This window comes from Oryx dammah, unplaced genomic scaffold (assembly GCF_014754425.2).
Source record: "Oryx dammah isolate SB20612 unplaced genomic scaffold, SCBI_Odam_1.1 HiC_scaffold_26, whole genome shotgun sequence".
NCBI classification, from domain to species: Eukaryota; Metazoa; Chordata; class Mammalia; order Artiodactyla; family Bovidae; genus Oryx; species Oryx dammah.
In genome coordinates this window covers 22221178-22246368 of record NW_024070210.1, presented here as the reverse complement: position 1 = coordinate 22246368, position 25191 = coordinate 22221178, and the positions used below count along the sequence as shown (strand labels likewise).

The following is a 25191-nucleotide window of genomic DNA, read 5'->3' as shown; positions in this document are numbered from 1 at the left end:
AGAAGGTGAAAAGGACCAAGGGGGTGGTGGACAGATCGGCTAAACCATAGCTGTGAGCGGGACAAACAGAGGGGCTTCGTGACGCTGCTGCAGGACAGGTCAGTGAAGACAGGAGGTGCCCCTGTCAGATTTCCCCTAAGGGCCACCCTGCTGCTCTGCTAAAGCCATAGCTTCAGCAGAGGTGGGCAAGGAGGGCTACTGCCCACGGTGCCTTTCCAGGCGCCTCCTGGTTAATTTCACCCCTGCCGCCCCTTCCTGCTGAAGTCTGCCATCTGGGTCCCAGAAGGTGAGCTCTTTCCCAGTGTTCTCTGAGACAGCAGGTAGAGGAAGATGAGCAAAAGCAGAGAGGCTGGGGTGGGGTGGGGGGTGGGTAGGAGAGAAGCTGAGCAAGAAGATGACACGCCACGTTGGCACCGGGGACTGACGCTACCGAAGAGACAGACCGTCCAGACCCTGTCGCCGGGAAGAGGAGGGGTGGGAGGGCATGGATCGGGCTCAGGCATGAGGTGCGCTGGGCAAGGAAAGAGCAAGGGGCCCCAGGTACCTTCTGGGCTCCAGAGAAGGCGTGGTAGAAGCTGGACACGTAAGTCATGATGGCTTTCTCGTCCGGGCGGGCGGTTCCGACGATGTCTGTCAAGAAAAATCTGGAGTTAAAGCCAGCTGGTGAACACATGATACACTCCCTAATGTGATGGGAAAAGCAGCTCTCAGAACCGTAAGTCTTCTTGCCAAGACGCTGAGCTTGGATCTAACCAGCATCTGGCATCAACTTCCACTTACAGGAACACAAGAGGTAGAGGAAGGAGTGAAATGGTACCTGAGGAAGGAAACGAGACAAACCAGAGTAATGAGTGCTCGGAACAGCTAGTCGTCAGGCTACAAGTTCAATGCCAGGAACCAAAGGCGTTGGAGGGAAGAGGGAAATGCTACAGATTAGAAAAGATACAAGAACTAGAACAGTGAAATGCCACATGCACACTCTGGTCAAACCAACTAAAGAGAAATAATGGGGAGATTTTGACTTTGAACCAAGTGGCAGATGTATCCAAGAATTACTGTCAATTTGCGTGGTGTGAAAATTATTTTATGATTGAAAACTAGAATGAAAATATTTCTATTTTTAAGGTCTGTATTCTGAAGTATGTAGTAGTGAGATGCTACAATGTTTCTGGGATTTGTTTTAAAATACTTCAACAAAGAAGACCAAAAAAAAAAAAATGTGACTAAATCTCAATAATTGTTCTATCTGGACGGTGGGTATATGGAAGTTCCTTATATTATTCTCCCTTCTTTTGCACATTGGAAAATGTCCCCACAACTTGACAGACATTGTCACAAACTGTATCTTCCATCTCTTCTCCTAAGGATCCATTCATCTTTCCAAAAAGTCATTAGCATGCCCATTAGTGTTCTTTCTCTCCCTCCCTTTTCCCTGTGAAGTTAGATATGCATATAGACCTCAAACTCAAATCATCTCTTTGAATTACCCATCACCGCAAGCTCCCATGTGTGTACATGAAGCACATGTAAATAAACTTTTTTCTCTCCCCTAAACAACAAAGGACCATTGTGCTCCACCCTGACCCCCACCACCCCAACTCCAAGACCAAGATAAGCATCACCCTCAGGCAGCCCTTTTCAGCACCAGCTACCACCTCCCCCTCCAAATCTCAAGGTATCTGTCTATCTGTGGAATCCCTGAGAGACTAATGATCCCCAGGCTCCCCAGAAGAGATCCCAGGAACCAGGCCTTCTCCTGTCTGGCCTCAGAGTGCCAAGGCCCAGCCCCTTGGCCGCTGGATGCAGCTGGGAGAAAAGCCGAAGGCTCAGAGGGAAGGGCCTCTCACCTTCCGCATCCAGCATCTTGGGAATGTCCAGGTACTTCTCCGCCACATCAAAAGCTGTGTTCAGGTTTGTGAGTGGGTCATCCTAGGGGAGAAGAAGAGGCGGGTAAGAAGCACAAGAAGTCTCTGGATACCCCCACCTGCATGACCATCAAGACTGGGAGGCAAGGGAGTACTGCTGTGGGCCCTCCCTGGTTCAGTCCTCAGGGGTCAGCTCTGGGTATAGAAGTCTGGCCTCATGACCAGGATCTGCTAGCTGGGGGCCTTAAAATGCCAGCTTTCCTCTTCAAGTTGCAGTTTCTTTGTCAAAGAAAGAGTGAAGAATACTAGCCTACCACCCAAGAAAGAATTGCTAAGAAATGCAAGCTGAGACGGGGCACTGGCCTGGGAGCCATCAGTCTTGACTTCTGGTTTCAGCTCTGCCACCAGCCAGCTGGACTGGCAAATAACCTAACCTCAGTCCCCCCATCTGTTACTCAAAAGTTGGACTAGGAGCTCTCAAGCCCCTTTGGTGCTCACATTCCATGAAATCTGGGGACTCCTTCAAATAGCCACAGTCTTCTGACTACATTCTGGCTTCTGCCCTTCTCAAGAAAACTTATCAGGGACTGGTGAGGAGGTGGAGAAATCAGAACCCTTGTGCACTGTTTGGTGGGATTGTAAAATGGTACAGCTGGTATGGAGACACAGTATGGAAGTTCTCAAAAAGTTAAACATGGAACTATATGACATAGCAATTCCACTTCTGGATCTATATCCCAAAGAACTAAAAACAGGGACTCAAATAATTGTATATGCATGTTCATAACAGCATTATACACGATAGCCAAAAGGTGGAAATAACACAAACGTTCATGGAAAAATAAATAGACATGGGATACTATTCTGCAGAAAAAAGAGAAGAGATCCTGATATGTGCTACAACGTAGATGAACTTTGAAACCATTAAGCGAAGTGAAATAAGCCAGACTCAAAGAACAAATATTATATGATGCCATTTACATAGGTACCTACTCCTAAATTCCTAGATACAGAAGGCAGAATGGTGGTTTGCCAGGGGCTGGCAGAAGCAGGAGCGGAGAGTGATGGTGTGATGGCTTCAGAATTTCAATTTTGCAAGATGAAGAGTTCAGGAGATGGATGGTGGTAGTGTGAATATACTTAATATCACTGAACTGTACACTTAAAAATGCTTCAAGTGGTACTTAAAAAAACAAACAAATTGTGGAGTATAATTGCTTTACAACGTTGTATTAGTTTCTGCTGTACAACAAAGTGAACCAGCTGTATGTATACAAATATCCCCTCCCTCCCACCCCTCTAAAAGTGGTACTTTTGATATTATATATATTTGACCAGATCGGAAACAAAAACTTAATGTGGGAAAAGAGCCACAACTTAGTAGAGAGAGTTCCTGGCTGGACCTCCCACTCTCTTCTTGGTTCCTGAGACTAACCTAAAGCAAAGTGGCTTTGTCAGCCTGCAACTCAGCTTCTGCATCTGCTAAGGTGAGAATCAAAGGGGATGAAAGGATACATCCATTCATTTGGGACACTTTCAAGAAGAAATTGCTCAAAATAGAGAAGGTGGAGTCCTTCTGGGAAAGTCTCTGACAGTTTCCAGAATGATAAAAACCACTGCCAAGAGGCAGCGGTCATATCCGTCCAAGGCCTTAGGCCATCCTCAGGCCCCAGGTGCACACGTCCCTGCCCTGCCAGATTCCCAGGGACCACCAGGCCCCCATGCCCACCGAAGGACGTGCTCCCTGGTCAGAGCCCTTGGCTCCCCCCCTGTTACCAAGCTCCAGAGCTCTGGCAACCTCTATGCTTTCTGGAAAAAGTCCCCGGTTCAGTGGAAACAGGTCTGTGCTAGGATTCTAGTATCACTGTTGCTACTGTATTGAAGAGACAGAGAAATGAGCAGGGAGAAATGAAAAGACATGGAGAGGGCAGAGGGTGGGGAGAGAGCTGGCCGGGGAGGAGACAGAGGCCCCTGGACTCTCCCTCCCCGAATGGCTGAGGCTCCTGGAGTCAGAGCGGGGGTGTGTGGGGCGAGACTGAAGAGCCACAGTCAGCACAGGCCCCGCTTTACACAGGGCTGGGGAACAGCTGTGCCTTAACTGGGTGCTGCCTCCCTAGCCCCCCACGCAGGGGCCCAGGCACACACACTCCCGTCACCGCAATGCATCCACTGACCGGTTGGGAGGACTGTGATGATGGCCCCTTTAAAAAAGTCTCCATCTCCAGGATTCCCCCACCTTGGCCCCCGTTTGGTTTGGCCGCACACTTTTCAGCTGGGGCGGTGGGGAGCGGGGCGGTGGTGGTGGGTTCTCAAATTGCTTTTTTTCTTTGCAAAGTGGCTGAATGAGAGGGCTGGGATTCCCCATCCCCTGAGAGGTAAGCCGGCCCCCGTCCACATAGACCTGGACACAGCTACCACAGGGCCAGTCAGCAGGCTCCCTTCCTTTGGCAGGTGGTGGGCCCCTCCAGGCAGGCAGAGGCCCAGCCTCAAGCTTCAGGCCCAACTTAGGATCTCTGGAGAGTGTGGGAAACTCCACCCGACTCCTTTCTCCCCTCACAAATCCTTTTCAGCAGCCCCCTCCCACACACACATGCCCCCAGACAGAGGGTCTGATGCCACAGAGCAGCTCCTCTACCTGCAACATCAAGCCTGGCATGGCCACGGGGGGCACAGGCAAGGCGGGGGACTTGACTGAACACCAAAATCTCAAAGTACTGAGGTCAAGGAGACAAAAACCAGAACGGTCATTCCTAGAAGCCTTTTTTTGTCAAGAGATCCAAGCATCGACAGGGGACATTCCAATCCGAGCGCCACACCGCCTACTGGGGTGGGGTGGGGAGGGCCCCAAGGGTGGTCTCTCCCAGGATGCCTGCTCCATGAGGCCTCTTGTGCCAGGATGGGCTGAGAGGGAGGGTGGTGAGACCAGTCCAAGTATCCCGGACGGCCCTCTCCAAGGTCAGGCCAGTGTCCTTTAACCAGCCCGGACGCTAAGAACCATGATGAAGCTAGACAGACAGCTCCCGCCTCCCAGTCTGCTCCTCCACACAGACTCAAGAAAATCCCCCAGCAGCTTCACACCAAAAGCACAAATGCAATCAAGCGGCAACAAAACCCCCTCCAACTTTCGGCCAGGAGGGAAAGCAGACCCCTGGCGGGGACCTGCCCAGGACTGTGCAGCTCCAACAACGCTGGGATACACGTCTCTAAGGACGTGCAGTAAGTAATGCACGCACCTTGGGAAACCCAGAAAACCAGAACGGGGAAATGCCACGTAGGATCTCAGCACCCTAACAGAATTTCTGTGGCGCTTTTGATACCTTTCCTGGCAGGTTGGGTGGGCATGTTGGCAAGCACATACAAACTCAAGCAGCCCTGACGGAAGGTGCTTTCCTCTTACTTCCAGAGGGGCCGTCTCCTCGGCTAGTCCAAGAAGACTGACACGCTCTCACGCTGGCTGTGGGCTCTCAAAGCAGGGGGCCCAGTCCCGCCCTTCCCCCACCCACCCCAGGGGGGAACCAGCTGGGTGGGAGCTGGCGGGGGACGAGTGGGAGGGTCAGGCGAGCACACGAACCTTCCTCAGCTTCCCGTAGTCGATCAGCTCGGGCCGGTGTCGGTGGATCAAGGCACAGAAGCCGAGGCCGTCCTTCCAGCTGCCGGGGGAGAGGTGGTGGGGGGTGGCCAGAGGGTGAGTGGGGCCAAGCACTCAGGGCAAAGTGCCAAGCAGGGGTCTCCTTTTTTTCCAGAAATGAACCCACAACCCCTCGGAGCAGGAGTTGGGAGAACACAGGGTGGGAAGGAACCTGCTTGCTGCCACAATCCCAGGCACTGGGTTAAGGCTCCATGGGGTTCGGCAAGTCGTCACGTCCCTCCCAAGCCTCCCACCAAGTTGTCTGGGGCCCTTGTCTGCTCTGTTTCAGAGCCCCAGGCTGGAACTCCCCGGACACTCTCCTGAAGGGGCTCCAAGAGCATCAGCCCAAGATGTATCAGGCAGCAGCCAGGACGGAGCAGGCCTCGGAGGGTGACGCTCCCTTTCCAGAAAAGCGACTTTCCCCAGCGCTCTGTGTTCTGTTCCAGAGCAGAGACTGACCCGGCCCACGGGGCCCAGGGGCCTTGGGGGAAGCAGCCTGGCTTCTGCAAGAGCTCCTCAGCCCCCTGCCACGCACCTTATGTGGAAGTTCTGGATGTTGACATTCTTGTAAGGGGCTGTCTTTCTCTGACACCACAAGAGAAGCCCTTCCTTCGCTGAAGTCTCTGTGGGGAAGGGGATGACGGGCAGAGAGGTCAGAGGCTGGCTTGGCGGCAGGAGGGTGTGGGCTCCTGAAGGACCCCTCTGACCACAGGGTCCATGCTCTTTCACACAGGGGTCCACACAGAGACTCCGAGATTTCAACCCTGCTGCTACTAGGCCATCAAATCTATTTCCTGGACAAAGTTTGAGATGTTATTTGAGACACAGAGAAGTAAGCCAGGAATCATTTCAGAACTCACCACCTGATACATTAAAATAATCAGAAAATGGCCTTTCAAACTTTGAGACTCTCTCCCCCTCACTCCCTTTTATGCAAAGAAATGGCAACAACACAAAATTAAGTCAGCAACCTCTGTCGGGCAGCCACTTTGGGGAGGAAGGGTTGATTGGTCTATGAAATCTGAAATCCAGGACTCTTCAGACAGGGAGGGCCCGTGTGCCCTGTAGATTGCACACAGTCATGTAAGAAGAAAGCATTAGGACTCCTAGTCACATTTACTGTTCATCTAAAAAGAAAAAAACAAGGTCTCCTCATATTTAATGCATGGATCGACACTGCTGCTGTGTTTAAAGCAGACAGGTGTCAGTAAGTAAGGCAGGTATCTGAGGGGGCCCCAGAAGCTTCCGGCCCAGGAGGGCCGCAAACCACACTGCCCCCATGTGTTCACATCTGTGAATAGCAGCTCATGGTACTCAGTGAAGTGAGTTTCAGTTCACAAAATGGACTTTAAAATGACACTAAACAATATAGTAATTCAAGCACAAGAAAATGATAAAAAAAAAAAAAATCTTCAAAGCTAATGCTTCCACTTTTAGTTCAAGCTCTTTTCAATTACAAGATAAAAACAACAATTTACTCAGAGCTGACAAGAAGTCTACCCAAAAGAATAAACTCATCAAGAAAGCTATTTGAAAACCAGATTTATATCTATTATCACTAACAAGAACCCTAAGCAACTACTGTGGGTATCTATTTAGTCACTTCAGCCCTAAATACCAGGTATCTATAAATCAAACTTGAGACTTTCACATTGCTGTATCACTAAGTGTCAAACCAAGATTCCCATAACAAAGCAATTTAATCCACACTGTTCTCATTAAAAATTAATTTCTAGGCCATTAAAGTGAATTTTAAAAATACTTTAAAAATACCTCCATCTCATCTTTTAAAAATTTGGTTTGATGTGTTTGAAATAGCAATGGTGGTGGTGGTGGTGGTTTAGGCGCTAAGTCATGTTTGACTCTTGCGACCCCATGGACTGGACCCTGCCCGGCTCCGCTGTACTCGGGAATTTACCCAGGCAAGAATACCGGATTGGGTTGCTCTTTCCTCCTCCAGGATATAGACATACATGAATATAATTTACTGAAAAATAAATACACACCTACCAGTCAAAAACTGCGGGAGTGTGAAACCAAATTTAGAGAGACCACAGCCCCAGACCATGGCGGCCCCTTGCAGATGTGCAAGGTGGCCACCAGGGAGTGCTATGGGATCAAAGTGGAGGCCCTGTCTCATGGCTCTCTCCTGACTGCTATTCCCCTACTCCCGGGATTTAACAACCCCAGAGCAGTGGTTCCAATACACCTCCCCACAGCCATCTTGGGCTTTCTCAACGTGAGGGGGCCAACGCAACTATAGGGGCCGGCACTCCAGCTTTTACTGGTCTGTAGACTAGGAGAGAGCAAGGACGCCATCGATGGGTAAGCAGCCCAGGATGCAGCTTGTGATGAAGGACCTCTTGCCCCACGGGTCAGGGAGGAAGACGTGATGGTGAAGGCATGGGAGAGGCGGACGCCCGGGGGCAGCACGGAGCAGAGCAGAAGGCCTACCTTCCACGGAGATGTCCTGGATGGCAAAGCGGAGGATGATGGTCCAAATCATGCCCAGTGTCATTTTCACGTTCCCATCCACGATTTCTACAGAAACAGCAGCAGGACACGTTAGGATGTGTCTCAGCAGGGACAAGGGACACATCTCTTGAGTGCTCACATTACTCTGTGCACCACTTAGGAAGTCAAAGGCCACGCACTCCACTTCTAGAGGGAAGTCGAAAAGTCAGCACAATTACATGTTGCAGGTGCCAGGAGGGAAGTCTATTTGGGAGTGTATTGGGGGACCAGGAGAGTGTGGTCAGTTCAACTGGGTACAACAGGAAAGGCAACAGAGAAGGGAGCATCTTAAACCTGGGCCGTGTCCACAAGCCTAACAGAGAAGAGGGAAAGGACTTCTACGCCATTGCAAATGTCCTGGCACCTCCAGAGCGGAGGACCTCTGGGCAAGCACAGCTCTCAGAACAGCCATCCACCCACCTGGAAAGTCAGTGCAGGCAACAGAAGTTAACCAGTCTGACAAAGGTTTATAAACTGCTACCAGAAGGATCCACTAACTCACAAATCAAGTTCATGATGCCATATTTTTTCATAAAAAAAAAACAAACAGCAGCTTCAAGATCAAAATTAAGAGATAACCCACTAAATTCAGTCTAAGCAGCACCTTCTAGGTTTTTTAAAAAATGCTATAAATTCTATGAAGCTTTTTTTTTGTCCCAGGCTTAGAGGCAGGACATACAAAGATAAATAAACCCTGTCTTTAAGGATCCTAAAAGCTGTAGTCATTCACAGGCTTGGAGACTGAGCAGATAGCAAACACAGACTCCTTACCTTTCCTGCTCCCAGGCCAGGAGACGGTAACCTGGCCCCATGGTGAGCTACTCTCAGTTAGGACTCTCGCATCGAAAGAATATCTCATTTTTCCCTCCTGACAACAGTAGATTTGGGGGACACCCAACAAGACCATGAGAAGAGACAACGTCCAAGGACCCCTGATCCCCTGAGCCAACGTCCACTTGGGTTTGCTTCCCACAAACCTTTTAAACAAAGAGTGGATTCCTGTAAGGAAATTAACTCTAATGCCTCATCCCCTTCCACGAGAGAGGGCCAAACTGCATACTGCTCTGTGACCGGCAAGGCGCAGGCGCTGGGCAGTGAGGCCTGGCCCACAGCCGCTGCAGGGGCTGCATGGGGGTAACGCTGCTGAGCCTGCACCAGGGTTCTCAGCAAAGGAAGAACAGTGCCCACTTTGGGCATGGGACAGGATGTGATTCTTCCTGCTGAGAGAGGGGCCCAGAACTCTAGGCATCAGCAGAGCAATGACCCAAGTCTGAGAAACTCGGTTAGAGAGACAGGGAGCTGCGGCGACATACAACCATCCTCCTCAACAACTAAGACAGCTGGCGCACACTCTGCAGAGCATGCCGAGGGGGAAGTGGAGTCAGTCAGTCAAGAATCAGTTCCTAAAAGTTTAATATTTGTTATTTTATTTTTTGGCCACATCTCATGGAACGCAGGATCTTAGTTCCCTGATCAGGGCTCCCTGCAGTGGAAGCGTGGAGTCTTAACCACAGGACCGCCGGGGAAGCCCCTCCTAAAGGTTTGCTATGTTTAAAATGCTCTTTCACTTGTGACTCCCAACAGTTTTGCATCTGTAACATTCAAAGTGCTTATGTAAATTGATAAGATAAAAAAGTCTAAATTCATAATACAGGAGTTGGCAAAAAAACATGAATAGACACTTCACAAAACACGAAATACAAACAACGAACTTATAAGAATGTCAAACTCACCTGTAATTAGAGACATACCATTTTCCCAGCTATTAAATGAACAAAGTTAAAAACAAGCAAATACACATGATGATGGTGACGATGGTATCAATCTAAGGATAGAGAGCCGTGTGGCTATCACCCTGTGGCTGGAAGTATAAATTCATTTTAAAGAAAAACCTTTTGGGGAAATAATTTGTCAACAGGGAGCAAGGCATCTTGAAGTTGCTCAACTTTTTGAGAGTAAAATTCTCTCTCTAGCCCCAGTCAGCCAGTGGTGTGAAATGCAGAGTCAGGCTAGTGGATAAAGGCACTTGCTGCCAGGTTACTTATCATGACCCCACCCTGGAAATCCCGTGTACAAAATACAAGGCGTGACCAAGTAAACCCCAGCCCTGTCACTCCCTCTGCTCAAAACGCCCAAGGCTTCCCACCCCACTCAAACGCAGCGGTTGGTGGGGCCTCTGGGACCCCGTCCCCCTACCCCTGAAGTCACACGGCCTCCCTGTTGCTCCCCTCTCCCGGGATATCCCTCACCTCCCTCCTGCCTCCACTCACCCTTCATCTTCTCACAAAGCCCTTCCTGGATCTCCCTCTTTACTCTCCTGCAACTGATACATGTATTTTCTTTCTCCCTCTTCTAGAATGTAAGCTCCCTGAGGACAAAGATGTTTTCTGTTTTACAGCACTGCTGGGAGCCCAACACTGTGCCTGGCACAGAAAAAGCCCTCCATCAACATGTGTTAAACAAGCGAATGAATGGAGGACACTAACCACAGGCGCGTGAATGGGCAGAGAACCCAGCAGCGTTCAGGCTCCTCTAGGACTGGACGCAGATCTGGAACAGAGGACACTTGTGCTCAACAAACAGATAATTAGCACAGCCATTAAAAATCATAATTACAACTTTTCTGATGATTTGGAAAAAATCTTTGTAATTACAGAAGACAAAAATCAGGTATTAAATTTTATGGACAACAGCTCAAATCAACATCAAGAAAAACTCCAGGTGGTAATGCCTTTTTAGGAGTCAAGGCTGCAATGCCAGTCCCTCTTGACCTGGGGGATGGAGGGGGGGTGGTGTGTACCCACCCACCCCCATTTGTTGTTCAGTCGCTCAGTTGCGTCCAACTTTTTGTGACCCCATGGACTGCAGCACGCCAGGCTTCCCTGTCCTTCACCATCTCCTGGAGCTTGCTCAAACTCAAGTCCATTGAGTCAGTGATGCCATCCAACCATCTCTTCCTCTGTCATCCCCCTTCTCCTCCTGCCTTCAGTCTTTGCCAGCCTAAAGGCTAAATAACCCAGCCTCCTGCTGGCCTTGAGCTCAGGGTCCTCCCAATACCAAGGAAGACAAGACAGCTTCCTCTCTGGGTCTTGCCATCTTACTTCTCTTCTCTTCCAGAAATACCCAACCCCTGGGGAGTTTGCTTACTGAATTCTCAACTCCTACCAAGGAAGTGGTTGCATGCCAGAAAACAGAGGAGCCGCGTACAGGCAAGGAGAGCGATTTGTTTTCATCCCCTGTCCACCTAAGCCCCCCTGACCTTCAAAAACCCTCCCCAGAATGGATCCTTTCACTAGGCAGCTCTGTGTTTGGAGGAAGTTTGTCCATCTCACAGGTATCTTTATGGCCTGATACACTGAGTCCAAAAGGAGGGTGCCACGGCTGTAACCAGGCCCCTGGGGGGAAAGCCTCGATGACAGATTAACAAATGTCTGCTGCGGGTGTGGGAAGATGCCATTCGTAGACCACAGCTACCTATGAAGCTGTTCATATTCTGCTTTTACTCAGAACCTGCCTCTCTCTTGGCCCCGCTCCAGGCAGGCAGTATTCAGATAGTGGAATCAATGATGCTGAAGAAACTCCATGTGGTAGAAAACTAGACCCTCCACCCTGGGGGGTCACCACTGCCCAGACCAATGGCCACCATCCAACCTAAGGACAGATGCTATATCATCAAGCCCACTCCCAGTCTCTGGCACCCAAAGCTATCAGGCGTTCCCTGCCTCTAGATTTTAAGATGAAAATTCCTTCTCAGGTGCTCTAATCTGGTTAAATCCCAACCACTCACCCAGGTCAAGTCTCAATCCCATGATGTCTAGACATTCTAGAATCAAGTATCACACAAGAAATGATCTATTCTAACCTCTCCTGTGGCATGGATGCTCCTTGCCTCCGACCTCCACATGAACATCTTTGGGGTCAGGGAACCGATGCCTTTCCCAGAGCACCCACTCCATTCCCTAAGGTTCTGTATGTTTTCCACAGTTCGTCTGCCCACAGTATCTCCTTCCAGGCCTGGTGCTTCCCACCAGGGTCAGCCGGAGTCAAAACCTTGTCCCACCTGATCATCCTTCAAAGGTCTGGGGTCTTTCACTGGAGCCCAAATCTGGTCCCCAAGGCTCCCCTGCCAGGATAAATGGCAACGTCTCCTCCCACCCCAACCCCAGGCGAGCTCCTTCTGGGTGATCCATTCCACTGTCTTTGATAGTCTACAGCAGCAAACTTCATTTCATTAAAATAAACAAAACCCTTTCTGGGCCTCGTCCGGTTTCCTGGCTCAGCAGCGTGGCGGTCCTGGCATGATCTTGGTGCTTGACCTCTTTTTTTTTTAATTGCAGTATAGTTGATTTACAATGTGTTAATTTCAGGTGTACAGCAAAGCGATTCAGTTATACATATAGACATTCATTCTTTTCCAGATTCTTTTCCCATATAAGTTATTATTAATGCATTGGCTTAAACTGGGAGAGAGGATTTCAAAGAGGGAAGCCCTCGCCTAAAGGTAGCAGGAAGGCTTGGAATGTCTCATTTTAAAGGCAGCTTTAGAAATCTTTCAAGAAGCAAGGTCTGTGTCAAGGGAACTAGAAAACTCCCAGCCAGCTAGGTTAAGTGACCTCCTGGGAGAACAGAGGTGGTGGTTATGCCCCTGTCTGGCTGTGCTCCTTACCCCTCTGTTGAGACCACACAGCTAGTGTGACCCGCCACTTCACAGCTGAGGAAAATCAGACGTGAAGGTTCTGTCCTGGACCCCTGCAGAGAGGCAGCAGTGCCCTGGTGATTGGAGAGGTTTAGACCTCAGCTCTGGAGTCCAAACCCCCGGGGTTTAATCTGTGTTCTGCCAAATGGAAGCCATCTGGCCCAGAGCCTGTGGTCAACATACTACACACTTCTATCTAGCAACTCCTCTGAGCCTTCGCTTCCTTGACTGTAAAATACGGCTGGTGATACTACAAGCCTGTTAGAGCATTCTGTTCTGTCTGGCCAGCCGCAGATCTGGACCTCAGCGAGTACTCTTCTTGCCTATCTTCTTTCTTCCTCCCCTTTGGTATTCAGTGACACACACAGACACACACACAATACATACACACACACACACACAACACACACACAGACACACACACACACAGACATACACACACAGACACACACACAGACACACACACAACAGACACACACAGAGACAGACAGACACACACACACACACAACACACACACAGACACACACACACAGACATACACACACAGACACACAGACACACACACACACAACACACACACAGACACACACAGAGACAGACAGACAGACACAGAGACAGACAGACAGACAGACAGACAGACACACACACACACACACACACACGCTTCCCTGGTGGTTCAGATGGTAAAGAATCTGCCTGCAATGCAGCGACTAACACTACACACTAGGTCACTTCAGTTGTGTCTGACTCTTTGCGACCCCATGGACTGTAACCCACTGGGCTCCTCTGTCCATGGGATTCTGCAGGCAAGAATCCTGGAGTGGGAAGCCATTCCCTTCTCCAGGGGATCTTCCAGACCCAGGGATCAAACCCAATCTCTCCTGTCACCTGCACTGGCAGGCGGGTTCTTCACCACTAGCACCGCCTGGGACTCTCTCTGTCCCTATATATATATTATGGTAGTTGTTACATTCTCCTTTATAAAAATCTGGATTTCTGGCTTCTTTTGAAAAAATCAGAACATCTGGCAACACTGGATATGTATTCCCACTCAGCAACAATTGGTTAGATCTACACAGCAGCTGCCCCGCTTAGAACGTGCTTTTCCCACTTCTCCCCACTCCCCACTCATCCCTACTGTCACCCACCTCACACATCTGGCCCACCTCACACATCCTCTACCTCCCTGCCCCAGGGGCATCTGAGCTTGTAGCAGACCACCAGAGTGGTAATTTCTTTGGCTTCCCATCCCTGCTTAGCTGAAACTTTTTCTGCCAAGTCTTGATTCCTCCCTAAGAGAACAAACAATTCTTTTCTTCTTCGGTACCCTGCTGTACACGAGGCCGTCAAACATTTACTGAGCACTGACTGTGTGCAGCATGCTGCTGGGAGCTGGGGCCACAAGGATGCAGGAGACAGGATCTCTGCCTCACAGCTCAGGGGATGGGACCCAGAAGGCACCACCCACAATGACCTCAAGTGCTAGCCTGAGTCCCTGATAAGGCAAGGGTCAGCAAGCTTTTCCCGTAAAGGGCCTGATAGGAAATATTTTCAGCTTTGCGGGGATATGGTCTCTGACACAATTATTCAATTCTGCCTGCAGCAGGAAGGCAGCCAATAATATGTAAACAAATGGGTGTGCCAGTGTTCCAATATTTACAAAAGCCTGGGTCAGCCAGGTTTGACCCGACGGACTGTAGTTTGCCAGCCCCTGTGCTCAAGTTTCTCAGTTTGATTTTGCTACATCAAATCCCTCAATTTTCAAAAAAAAGGAGGAGGACTTTGAGATCATCAACCAGAGAAAAAGATCAGCTGCTATGGATTTACTGGAACAACACCCCGCACCCTCTGTAAGGAAAGGCCACCCTCTGGGGCATTCCTCTAGTGTCACTCTGACCTGGATTTGAGTTCCGGCTTTACCACTTGCTGAAGACGGGACTTTAGACAAGCTAATCTTCATTAGGCACATGTTTTCTTTTTGTAAAATGGGGATAACAATTCAAGTCATCTCTTAGGGCTATGGCGAGGATGAAATGAGATCACTGGTACAAAGGCGTTTAACACAGTGCCTGCTGCAGAACAAGTGATCAGTAATCACAGTCAAGGTTATATCTACAATAAATGAATGGAGACTGTATATTACTCACCTTTTAATCTCTGGCACCACAGAGGTGCCCAATCCATTGATGAATCCATGGGACACAGTCCTCATGGGGCCTGGTTATGATACTTTATTCTAATCACCTTGACCCTCTCCAAGTCCTTCAGAACCGCACACAAGAAACTGTGCCACCTCCTTCTAACCATTAAGAACATGCTAATAATGGTTTAAACTGAACTTTAAACAATTTTTAAAGATTGAAGTATAGCTGATTTACAATCTGGTGTTAGTTTCAGGTATATAACAAATTTTTTTTAAGTAAAAGGGAAAAAATTCAAGAAGCTGCTCTGCAGGGAAATGTTATTAAGAATATTCCTGGGACTTCCCTGGTAGTCCAGCAGTTAAGATTTTATGCTTCCAAGGCAGGGGACACGGGTTTGATCCCTGGTCCGGGAACTAAGATCCCTCATGTCTCACAGTGTGGCCAAAAAAAAAAAAAGTTCCTAAAGCCTTCTGGACAGCCATCCTGCAGGGGCTCCCTGTACGCACCAATGTCCATGCACTCTCCCCAGACTGCAAAGATCTGTGCTCAGGACAGGGGAGCACAGCCAGGCCTGCAGAAGGGGGAGGTGGCATTCCACACACGCAGATCCCACGGATCCCACAGTGCTAGGATTCAGCGGCGGGTTGGGGGTGAGAGGGGGTGGGGGGTTGAGGTCGAGGTCATCAAGGTGCAGAGACTAGACGGAAAGTGATGTTTTTACATGAAGGATCCACTGGCTAGCCACGTGCTGGGAGCCCTATTTCCAAATGCGCCCATGGATGTGTGGGTCTAGGAGTCAGGCTAGAAAAGGCCAAGAGAACCAAGAGGTGGGGGCAGAAAATCCGGCTGGATGCAGAGGGGTGGGACGGGGGTAGGGGGCAGCCAGGGGGCAGGCCCTACTCACCTTCAGCTCCTATGGACACCAGCTTGACCCCCTTGCTGGCTATGAAGTCCAGGGCCTTGTTGACGTTGGAGATCTTGTGTACCCTCATTTTGCCCCTCTCGGGCTTGGCCAGACGTTCACCTGAACAGACGGAGAGGGAGGAAGGGGAAGTGAAACTGTTCTCCTACTTCTCAGCTCTAAACTGCTTGCAGCCACTCAACAAGTCTGTATTAAGCCCTGAGCATATGTCAAAGGACTTGGCTGTGTGCTAGGAATACAGGGGTGAACAAAGCAGCTTGCTGCCTTCATGGACTTACAGTCCAGGAGGAGAGATAGACCTTCAGCATACAGCAACATACACAAATGAACAAAAAGCCAAAAAGGAGAAACGCTTAAAACAAATGCTTTCAAAGAGACTGCAGAGGAGGAGGGCAGGTAGGAGGGTGAACGAGCTGTGAGGTGGGCAGGGGAGGCCTCTTCGTGGGAGGCCGGCAGACCCAGACTGCAGGGAACGGCAATCAAGGCAGAAGAACAGCATCTGCAAAGGCCCTGAACCCCTAGCCTAGACTGCTTTGATCCGGAGAATGTGTGGGTCACGCTAGGGTATTTGGGGAAAGCTCCATGTGTGTTGCCCACAGAGCCCCTCTCTCATTTGAGAGCCACAGCTCATGTCCATTTCTCAGCTCAGCTCCAGGTCAACGCTCCACCCTCACTCAGCAGCCATTTCCCTGACCCCTGCTTCCCACACAGGAGCTTCTGCTGTTCAGGGTTTATGGTCAGAAGCTTCAGGGAAGCAGGGGTTGATGAGCTGGTTCTCCAAATACCCTGCTCAGAGCACAGGAAGGAGGTGTCCAGGGATCCCCTGAAGCCACCTGAAAAATGTATACGTGCAACGTGTGCCCAGACCTGAGGAAGGGGCGCACAGCTTTCAGTCTCTGAGAGGTCTGAGAACCACCATCCTCGAACTCAGGACCTTACACCCACCGCAGTCTCCAGCCCAGCCCAGCGGCACCCTCTCCACCCCACTTCTGAGCACATCGACAGCCTGACTGAGCGATCCCAAGGGGCATGGTGGCCCTGATGCTGGGCCATGCTCATCCTGTCAAGAGCAGCACTTCTCCAGGGAGCCCCCCTCCCCAAGGCCCCGCCACCCGACTTCCACAGGACAGACTTCCTGCTACAGATGTCACTTGGCCTGGCAGCATCCAGGGAAGCCCAGCTGGGTTTTTATTATTAAATCAAGACTTTCCACGTGTGGCTTTCCCAAAGCTGTAGCCACAGCCCACCCTCTCTGGGAAGGTACCCTACTGCCCCCTGGGCAGATGAGACGCCCCAGGGCTCCCTTCCAATAGGTGGGATGGAGGCAGTACCTTATGTGCCACTCCCCGCCTCCCCCGCGAGGGCTGCTCCAACTAGAGCCCCAGCCTTTAGGTCCTGCTAAGCCTGAGCTCGTCAGCCTGACTGCCAGCTACATTCACTGGCTAGAACAGGACTCCTCCAAGACAAGGGAGGTAGCAAAGTCCTGGGACTTCGGTCTACACAAAATCACCTGGAGAACCTACTGACTGTAGGCGTCTGGCCCCCTTCCCCTTCCTCCTGAGTTTCTGACTTTGGAGGTCTAGGAACCCACATGTGGCTAAGTAGTCCTGCTGATTCTGCCGGGTGGTCCAGGGACCACACTCGGAGGACCTCTACAGGCGGCAGAGGTCCCCTTGCAGAGGGGGGGACCTCCCTTCCTTTTCCTGTCATCCTAACCATCTCCAGAGACACTCAAGGAGGAGAAGGCATCGTCTCGATGACAGTCTCTCCCCACCCCAGGAAACAGAAGAGCCGCCTCACAGACGTGCACAGGCTTGTTCAGTGCAAGCATCTGGTAGGTATCCAGAAAGCCCAGCTGGGCGTTCAGTCACTCTAGTATTTCCTGAGCATCCCCTACCTGCCAAGCATATAGATCTGAGCACCTGGGACATGGACGAGTTTGTCCCTGCCCTCCGGGGCCAGGTGTGCAGTGGGGAGGAAACACACGAGCCAGAAATGACCCCGCTACGTATGTGGCAGATGATGTGCTAGAGGGATCAGCGGTGTGTTCCAGAGGCCCAGAGCAGGGCAGGCACTCAAAGCAGGCATAGGGAGGGTGGCGGTCAGGGAAGCCTTCCTGGAGGAGATGCCCAAACTGAGTTTTTAAAAAATGAGAAAGAACAATGTCAGATTTGCTTAAACTAAGAAATGTTGGAGGAAGAGGCAAGAAGGACATTCTAAAAGGCATTTAGAGTTCTGTAACAACCCCGAGGAGTGGGATGGGGCAGGAGATGGGAGGAAGGTTCAAGAGGGAGGGGACATATGTATACATATGGCTGATTCATGTTGATGCTTGGCAGAAACCAACTCAATTCTGTAAAGCAATTACCCTTCAATTTAAAAAATACATTTAAAACTTAAAAAAAATAAATAAAAGGCAGTTAGAGGAAAACATATGGCAGTTCCTGAAAAAATTCAACACAGAATTACCCTAGGATCCAACAGTTCCACTTCTGGGTACATACCCAAGAGAAGTGGAAGCAGAGACTTACACAGTATCTGTATATCCATGTTCTTTGCAGTATTACTCACAATACCCACAGTGTGGAAACGACTCAAGTGTGAATGACAGATGACTATAAAGAAAATGTGGAACATATGTACACAGTGGAATATTGTCTGGTCGTAAAAAGGAAGGAGATTCTGGTACACGCTACTTTATGGAGGAACCATGAGCACCTTATGCTAAACGAAGTCAGTCAGTCACAAAAGGACAAATACTACAGGACTGCACTAATATGAGAAACCTAGAACAACCAAGTTCACAGAGAGAGAATGTAGAATGGTGGTGGGCAGGGGCTGGGGGGAGGAGATGGCGGGTTGGCATTTAATGACGGCATGGCATCTCGGTGTGGAATGATGAAAAAGTCTGGAGATGAGTATTGGTGATGACGGCTGCACAACAATGTGAAGGTACTCAGTGCCTCTGTGCACATTTTAAAATGGCCCAAACGGTAAATTTTAAGTTATGTATATTTGAACACACACACACCCCCTACCCCCACCTGCAGTGGAAATATTTTATAGCACTGAGGGGCAGAGAAGCCAGCCAGAATTTGTGCAAAAGCACCAAAAACAGAGAGCAGGGAGACACACACGTGGAGAGGGCTGCATGGTTTCCTGTGGCACAGAGTCTGAAGTCTGACACCTTTTGGGGAACAGTTAGTCGAAAACAAAGCAGGTGCCAGCTCATGAAGGATTCTGCTAGCTATGTTAAGGAATGTGAGCTGCAGGTACAAAGCCCCAGGGAGGCACTGAAAAGTTTCAAGCAGGGAACAGTGCAACCTTATTTGGGCTATTAGATGGACCCTCTGGCTACGTGTGGGTGATGGAGGCCAGTGAGAAGGGGGAGCTGGGAGGAGGGGTCAAAGGCCTCTGGACATCATCTAGGTGAAAGCTGATGCAGGCACAGTATCTGCGCAGCAGAGGTCAAAGAAGAACAGGAGAAGAAAACAGAATGGATGAAACTTAAATAAGATTCCTGAATGAGGCTTAGAAGAATAAGATGAAGACTGTAGGAGGAAAAAGAGGTTTGCAAGGGCCAGGCGTGGTACACAGTATTGAAGCCTGGGGCACAAATGGGTGGAGATGCCCACTGCAATTCAGGATTTAAGAGGAGGCTCCAAGGAGAGGGCTGTACTGACCCCAGTCTAGGACTCACTGGCATCAAGATAGAAGATAAAGTGAAGAAAGCAGCTAAGATTGCCCAATGCGTAAGCCAAAGCTAGAATCTCAAGGACCTCCAACCCTTAAGGGATGGTGGAGGAAAGGTATTTATAAGAAAGTGGAGATAGGCATTGGAGAGAGGAGCTGTTCCTCCAGATATCTGGACATCCAAATCCCAAACTGTGGGCCGGAGAAGGAACTAGGGTCACCTTGATACAGGTGGACAGGCAGCAGAGGAGCCAGCATTTGGAGACGGTCAGATGTGGTTGCTTTCCTAACCAAAGAATTCTAGCCTTGGAGAAGAGACCCCAGAGACCCACCTTCAGACCGCTCTTTATGCAAATGAGGATGCTGAGGCAGAAAGGCAGTGACTTGTCCAAGGACACACAGACAGTCAGCAGCAGAGCCAAGCCCAAACTCAGTCTCGGGGTCCAAAATCACACGCCATCTCCCACTTTTTCAAAAGCTCCAAAGCTAGCCCCAACCAAAGATGGAGCAGAAGCAGAGGTGTCAGGGAAGCATTCCCAAAGGGGCAAAGCCCAGTGGGCAGTGTCTGATCCTAGGCCATGGTGACCCTGCCCATCTGGCATCACCTTTGCCCTGGCACTCCCAAGACCAGGGGTCCAGCTCACCTGAGATGACCTCCAGCAGTAGCATCAGCTTCAGGCCGTCCCGGAAGTCCTCCTCGATGTTCTCGATCTGTGTTCCTGCCTTCCGGAGGTGGGAGTTGCACCATGCTGTAAACGTCTGCAGGAAGGAAAGAAGAGCAAGTGGTCAGGCTCTCCCACAAGCCGCAAGGTCTCTGAGGCTCTCACGAGCCTCACTGTGTCCGCAGGACCTGGCTGCCTCATGTCATTTTCCTGGCTGTTTTGTGCAAGATGCCGAGTGGGCTGGTGTTGTCATTCTTGTTGGTTAAGACATCTGACGGGGTCAAAGAGGGCAAGAAAGAGCCCTCAGTGGAGCCCATAAAACCTCTCAGCATCACTTCCCCACACAATCTCCTTCACCTCATCACAGGGCAATAGCTGAGGGGTCGCCCTGCAGGGCCAGCAGCACAGGTGGGCACAGTGGGATGGACAAAGCAGCACTCTCCTTTTAAAGTACACCCTCCCGACCTTCTTCCAAAACCATTATCCCCACCTACATTTAGAAGTGGTATGATTCTGTTCTTGGCAGTTTACCTCTTAGATTTTAAAGCTTAGTACCGATCTTCACAGTTACAAGGTGGAGTATCCCAGAGGTAAAACATTAAGCCTCATTAACACCTTAGGGTAAATAAATTTATTAAATCCTTGCCCACTTGGCAGCTAGCTAATGAAGAGCATTAATCAGGTTTACTGGGGACAGAGTTCAGAGGAATAATGTCTGGATAAGGAGAGAGAAAGGTAAGTATCCCATGGTATATGTGTGTGTACTGGAGGTGGGAGGTGGAGGCACCTTAAACTGCAAAAGTATGAGCAAGAATTTTTAAAAGGGACTGTAAGGAGACTAAATGAAAGATCATCATCACTGTAATTTTCTAATCTGTGGGGAGAGAACAGCAACCTTGAAGCTTCTGTCTTAAGCAGATGACCAGGCAGGTCACCAACCAAGCTGTCCCAGGCCAAAAGCACCTCCTGGTGGCTCACTCAAGGAAGAGGGTGGCTCAACAAATACGAGAAATAAAAAGTGTGCGCTTCAGTTTCACTCGCCCATCCAAATAAAACCCAGGCAAGTGCCTCTCCCCAGCTCACAATCAGAGAGAAGAGCTTTCCTGCTTTACATCCAAACTATGCTTTGGTGACTCAAGACTTCTCTGCACCAAATGGTACTCTCAATTACACAGGGGCTCAAGAGCCAACATTCAGTCACCCCCAGCAGGGCCAGCCAGGTCTCTCCCCACCCACGCTGCCAAGTGGCAATGGTGAGAGTGAGCTATTCATCCAAACAGCAGCATCCACACTAGAAATACTCCTCCTCTTTGGAAAGGTCACCGGACTCATGACCCCCACCACCACTTCCTCTTGCCCTGGGGAACTCCAAAGTGAAGTGGCGAAAATGGGCAGGAGGAGGATGCCACACCAGTGAGGACCGGGCAGAACAAACAGCTGAGCAGGTTTATAAGCAAGAGTTGAACAGCCTGGCGCAAGAAGCAGAGATAGCAGTCACAGAAGGAGGAGAAAGGAGTGTTACGACATTCCCCCCAACATTGGGCCTCATTCCTTTTTTGTTATTTTTTAATTTATTTATGCATGGCTCTGCTAGGTCTTTGCTGCTGTGCACCGGCTTTCTCTAGCTGTGATAAGCGGGGACTACTCCCTAGTTGAGGGCTGTGGACTTCTTACTGCCAGCTCTAGGGCACACAGCCTTCAGTAGTTGCAGCATGGGGCTCAGCAGTTGTGGCACATGGGCTTAGCTGCCTCGAGGCATGTGACATCTTCTGAGACCAGGGATTGAACCCAGGTCTCCTGCACTGACAGGCGGATTCTTATCCACTGGACCACCAGGAAGGTCCAGGCCTCATTCTTAAATCATATTTCCCTAGGCACTTAGCCACACAGGATACTCTTTTCTCTCCCTGCAAACACATCTCCACTCTATAGGCAAGCCCACTCCCATGATAGGCAAGAGGGATGTATGGGCTGTCCCAGAGTTTGATGAACCTGACTCACAGGCTGAAGGTGGACAGGAGACGCACACTGACTCCTCAGCTGGAGTGTCCTCTATATCAGGCTTGACCAACTCACACTCTTCTTCTAAGACTGGGCTAAGACATCACCTCCTCCAGAAAGCCTTCCAGATAGGCACCCACCACATGGGGTGATGTGTCAGCCCCTGACACCCTGCATCTCCTCCATCATTGCTCTAATCCCCCTGCAAGGTGGCCGCTGGTCAGCTTCACACCTGGACTCAAGTGTTCACCCTAGAGTCTCAGAGCAGAGAGTAACAGATGCAGCACCGAGCAAAATAACAAAAATCCTTGCCCTGTGCAACAGACACTCTGGTGGATGTAAAAATGAGACCACTGAGTGAGTGAAGGAGCAAGTGAGGAAGCAATACAAAGCGAGAGGGTCCAGGAAGATCCAGCCACACCTGAAAGGTATCAGGGCAAGGGACTGGCAGCTCACTCAGGGACCCCCAGGAAGTCTCTGGCTCAGAGGAAAGAAGATGCAGCAGGACAGGAAAGAGTATCTATAGGACGTCCCTAGTGGTCCAGCAGCTAAGATTCCACACTCCCAATGCGGGGGGCCCAGGTTCAATCCCTGGTCAGGGAACTAGATCCCACATGCTGCAGTGAAGATCAAAGGTCCTGCAACTAAGACTTAGCACAGCCAAATAAATAATTTTAATAAAGAAAAAAAACAGAGTATTCACTGGGTTCCCTTCCTCTCGTGCTGGCACTGCAAACCTAGCAGGGGATGAGAGGCTACTTAGTTTTTCTTTCCATTTTGCTGTATATTTTTTGATGCAAAAAAACATTAAAGAATTTTTAAATCTTTGCAATAAGTGTAATTTTGTTTGTGGTTCCTTGTTCTCTCCCAGATGCCACGTGTCCATATATGCACTTGGTGTCACTACACTCTATGTGGACGAGGGTGGGTCATTTACCACCATCTTGCATTTCCACAGTACCTTCCCCTCATCTCCCTCCCAGGCCCACCTTCAGCTTCTGCCTTGGGTTTTCTGCTGACTTGACAGGAAGTGGATCACCCCGGCAGCTCAGACAGAGTTTCAGGTCCAGTGGTGCCGGGGTCCTGGTGGGAATCGCCAGCACCCTCACAGTCAGGGAGACTGTGAAATCTCACTGTTTACCACCCAGTTGTGGAGAGGGGATGGGGTGAGAGGAAGGAGGAAGAGATAAAAAGATACCGCTTTTGCAAGAGGAAAAGTGCTGTTGAAAGCAGCCAGCCCCAGTTCCTGGAGAAGCCAGTCCTGGAGCTCTGGAGGCCCAGACTCCTTCCCACAAAGGCCTTCCTCTGAGGCCACAGGGGGCCACACTTGGCTAAGACCCCAAGGCCCCGTCCTGACCCCAATAGGGTGACTGCCAGGAAGGGGCCTCTGAGCGCCTCCCCAACAAGCAGCACCCAGCTCGAAGCGCGGGCCACAGAGGAAACAAAAACTCAGTGATCAAAAACATGCACCTGGGGGGAACCAGATATGGTTTAGCACTCAGGTCCACTCTTTACCAGCCGTGAGCTGCAGACTCGCCTCCCAAACCTCAGGTCCCTCAGCTGCAAAATAGCGGAAGCATCGGCACTTTATAAATATCAGGTGGATTAACTGGAAGACATCTACAAAGTGCTTGCCACTTAGAACATGCTCAATAAATGATCAGAGGAAGGAGAAAATTAGCTGTTCCAGAACCTCCCCGGGGACAGGCCTCGGAGGACTCAGCCCTGTGTGCTCCCAGCTCACACCCTCCTCCCTCCTCCAGCCACCCAGCTCGATCCTGGGTTCCATCCGTGCAAGTAATGCTCCATGTCCCCAGGATGACACCTTGTGTCTGAGGACTCTTTTATTGAACTGGCCCCCTAATGTGTTATGGGAAGAGGGCTAAAAGTGCGCTGTTGGGGCAGAAAGCCTATGACTTTGACCGTGGCCTTGTGGATCCCCATCAGAGGAGGCTGACAGGGCCCCAGGAGAGGAAACAACAGAGTCAGGAGTGAGGTCCTCCCTGCTCACCACACAGACACCGTCCTCTGGCATGGGGAGGCCCTGGTCCTGAAGCCCCAGCTCTCAAATTATGACTGAGGGAGGCACCCGCCCCTGGGCAGGAGGAAAAGCCACCAGCCACAGGGGACACCTATGCTAGAGACCCTGGCCCCACGGCCTCCAGCCCAGATGTCCCAGCGTGGCAAGCAGGGCTGCCCCAGTAGGGTTACAATCCATCCTGACTTCAAATAAAGGCAGATGGCATCTTGCTGCCTCACTCCCAACCAGCCCCTGCCCCATCCAAGGTTCCCCTTGCTCCAAGAGTTCTGTCAGGGGGTCCGTGCTTTGTCTTGGACAAAGGAAATAGGAGCTGATAGACTTTACCAGGACCTGCTTTGCTGTAGAATGAGATCGGGTGTGCAGACAGCTCAGGTCTTAGGGAAAGGGCCTGGGCTCCATGCTGGAAGGGCAGCCAGAGCTACAGCGGGGCTCACTCCCTTCTCATCCTTCACCCACCTCCAGCCCCACTGCACAGCCTCAGAGGACGTTGGACAGAAAGGGAGGGGCTGGCAGAGGACCCCTGCTCAGCTTCTCACTGACCTGGAAGCATCTGCCCACGTATAATCTGGCATGAAGGTGATTTTAGGAGACAAAGAAGGTAACTATCCAGCACTGTAGTTCAAGGCTGCAAACGCCCTGGCCCGGCTCCAACGGGGGGGTGGGGGAGTATGGGACGCAGGAGCTGAGTCAAGGCCCATGGAGATGATGGGGAGAGAAGCAACTCTGTCTACATTCTCTGCTGGCTCTCACAATCCTGCTTTCACACGAGATCCTCTAAGGGCTTTCCATTACATCTTTAACAAGTATCCTGTCCATATATCTCCTTTTTTTGCAGCAGGGGGGATGGGGTGGGGCCGAGTCATGTGGCTGGTGGGATTTTAGTTCCTTGATCAGGGATCAAACCCAGGCCCCTGGCAATGAAAGCACCGAGTCCTAACCACTGGATTCCCTGGCAATATTTTCTTAAAATAAGGCAAATGGCTTTCGAGAACATGCTTTCCCTACTTCCCAGCTCAGATGTACT

The 25191-nt window shown here is 50.4% G+C and overlaps 1 protein-coding gene across 3 annotated transcripts in view; it reads right to left on the bottom strand.

The window, feature by feature from the left end:
• Nucleotides 1–25191, bottom strand: part of ACTN1 (actinin alpha 1) — a 97413-nt gene that overhangs the window by 23196 nt on the left and 49026 nt on the right. For all 3 annotated transcript variants that reach the window (XM_040226215.1, XM_040226217.1, XM_040226216.1), the window contains exons 2-8: nucleotides 20108–20222; nucleotides 15753–15872; nucleotides 7948–8034; nucleotides 6029–6116; nucleotides 5437–5515; nucleotides 1848–1929; nucleotides 545–630 (exon numbers count right to left, since the gene is read on the bottom strand). In XM_040226215.1, coding sequence (XP_040082149.1) covers nucleotides 545–630; nucleotides 1848–1929; nucleotides 5437–5515; nucleotides 6029–6116; nucleotides 7948–8034; nucleotides 15753–15872; nucleotides 20108–20222 — 657 coding nt within the window. The remainder of the gene's footprint in view (nucleotides 1–544; nucleotides 631–1847; nucleotides 1930–5436; nucleotides 5516–6028; nucleotides 6117–7947; nucleotides 8035–15752; nucleotides 15873–20107; nucleotides 20223–25191) is intronic.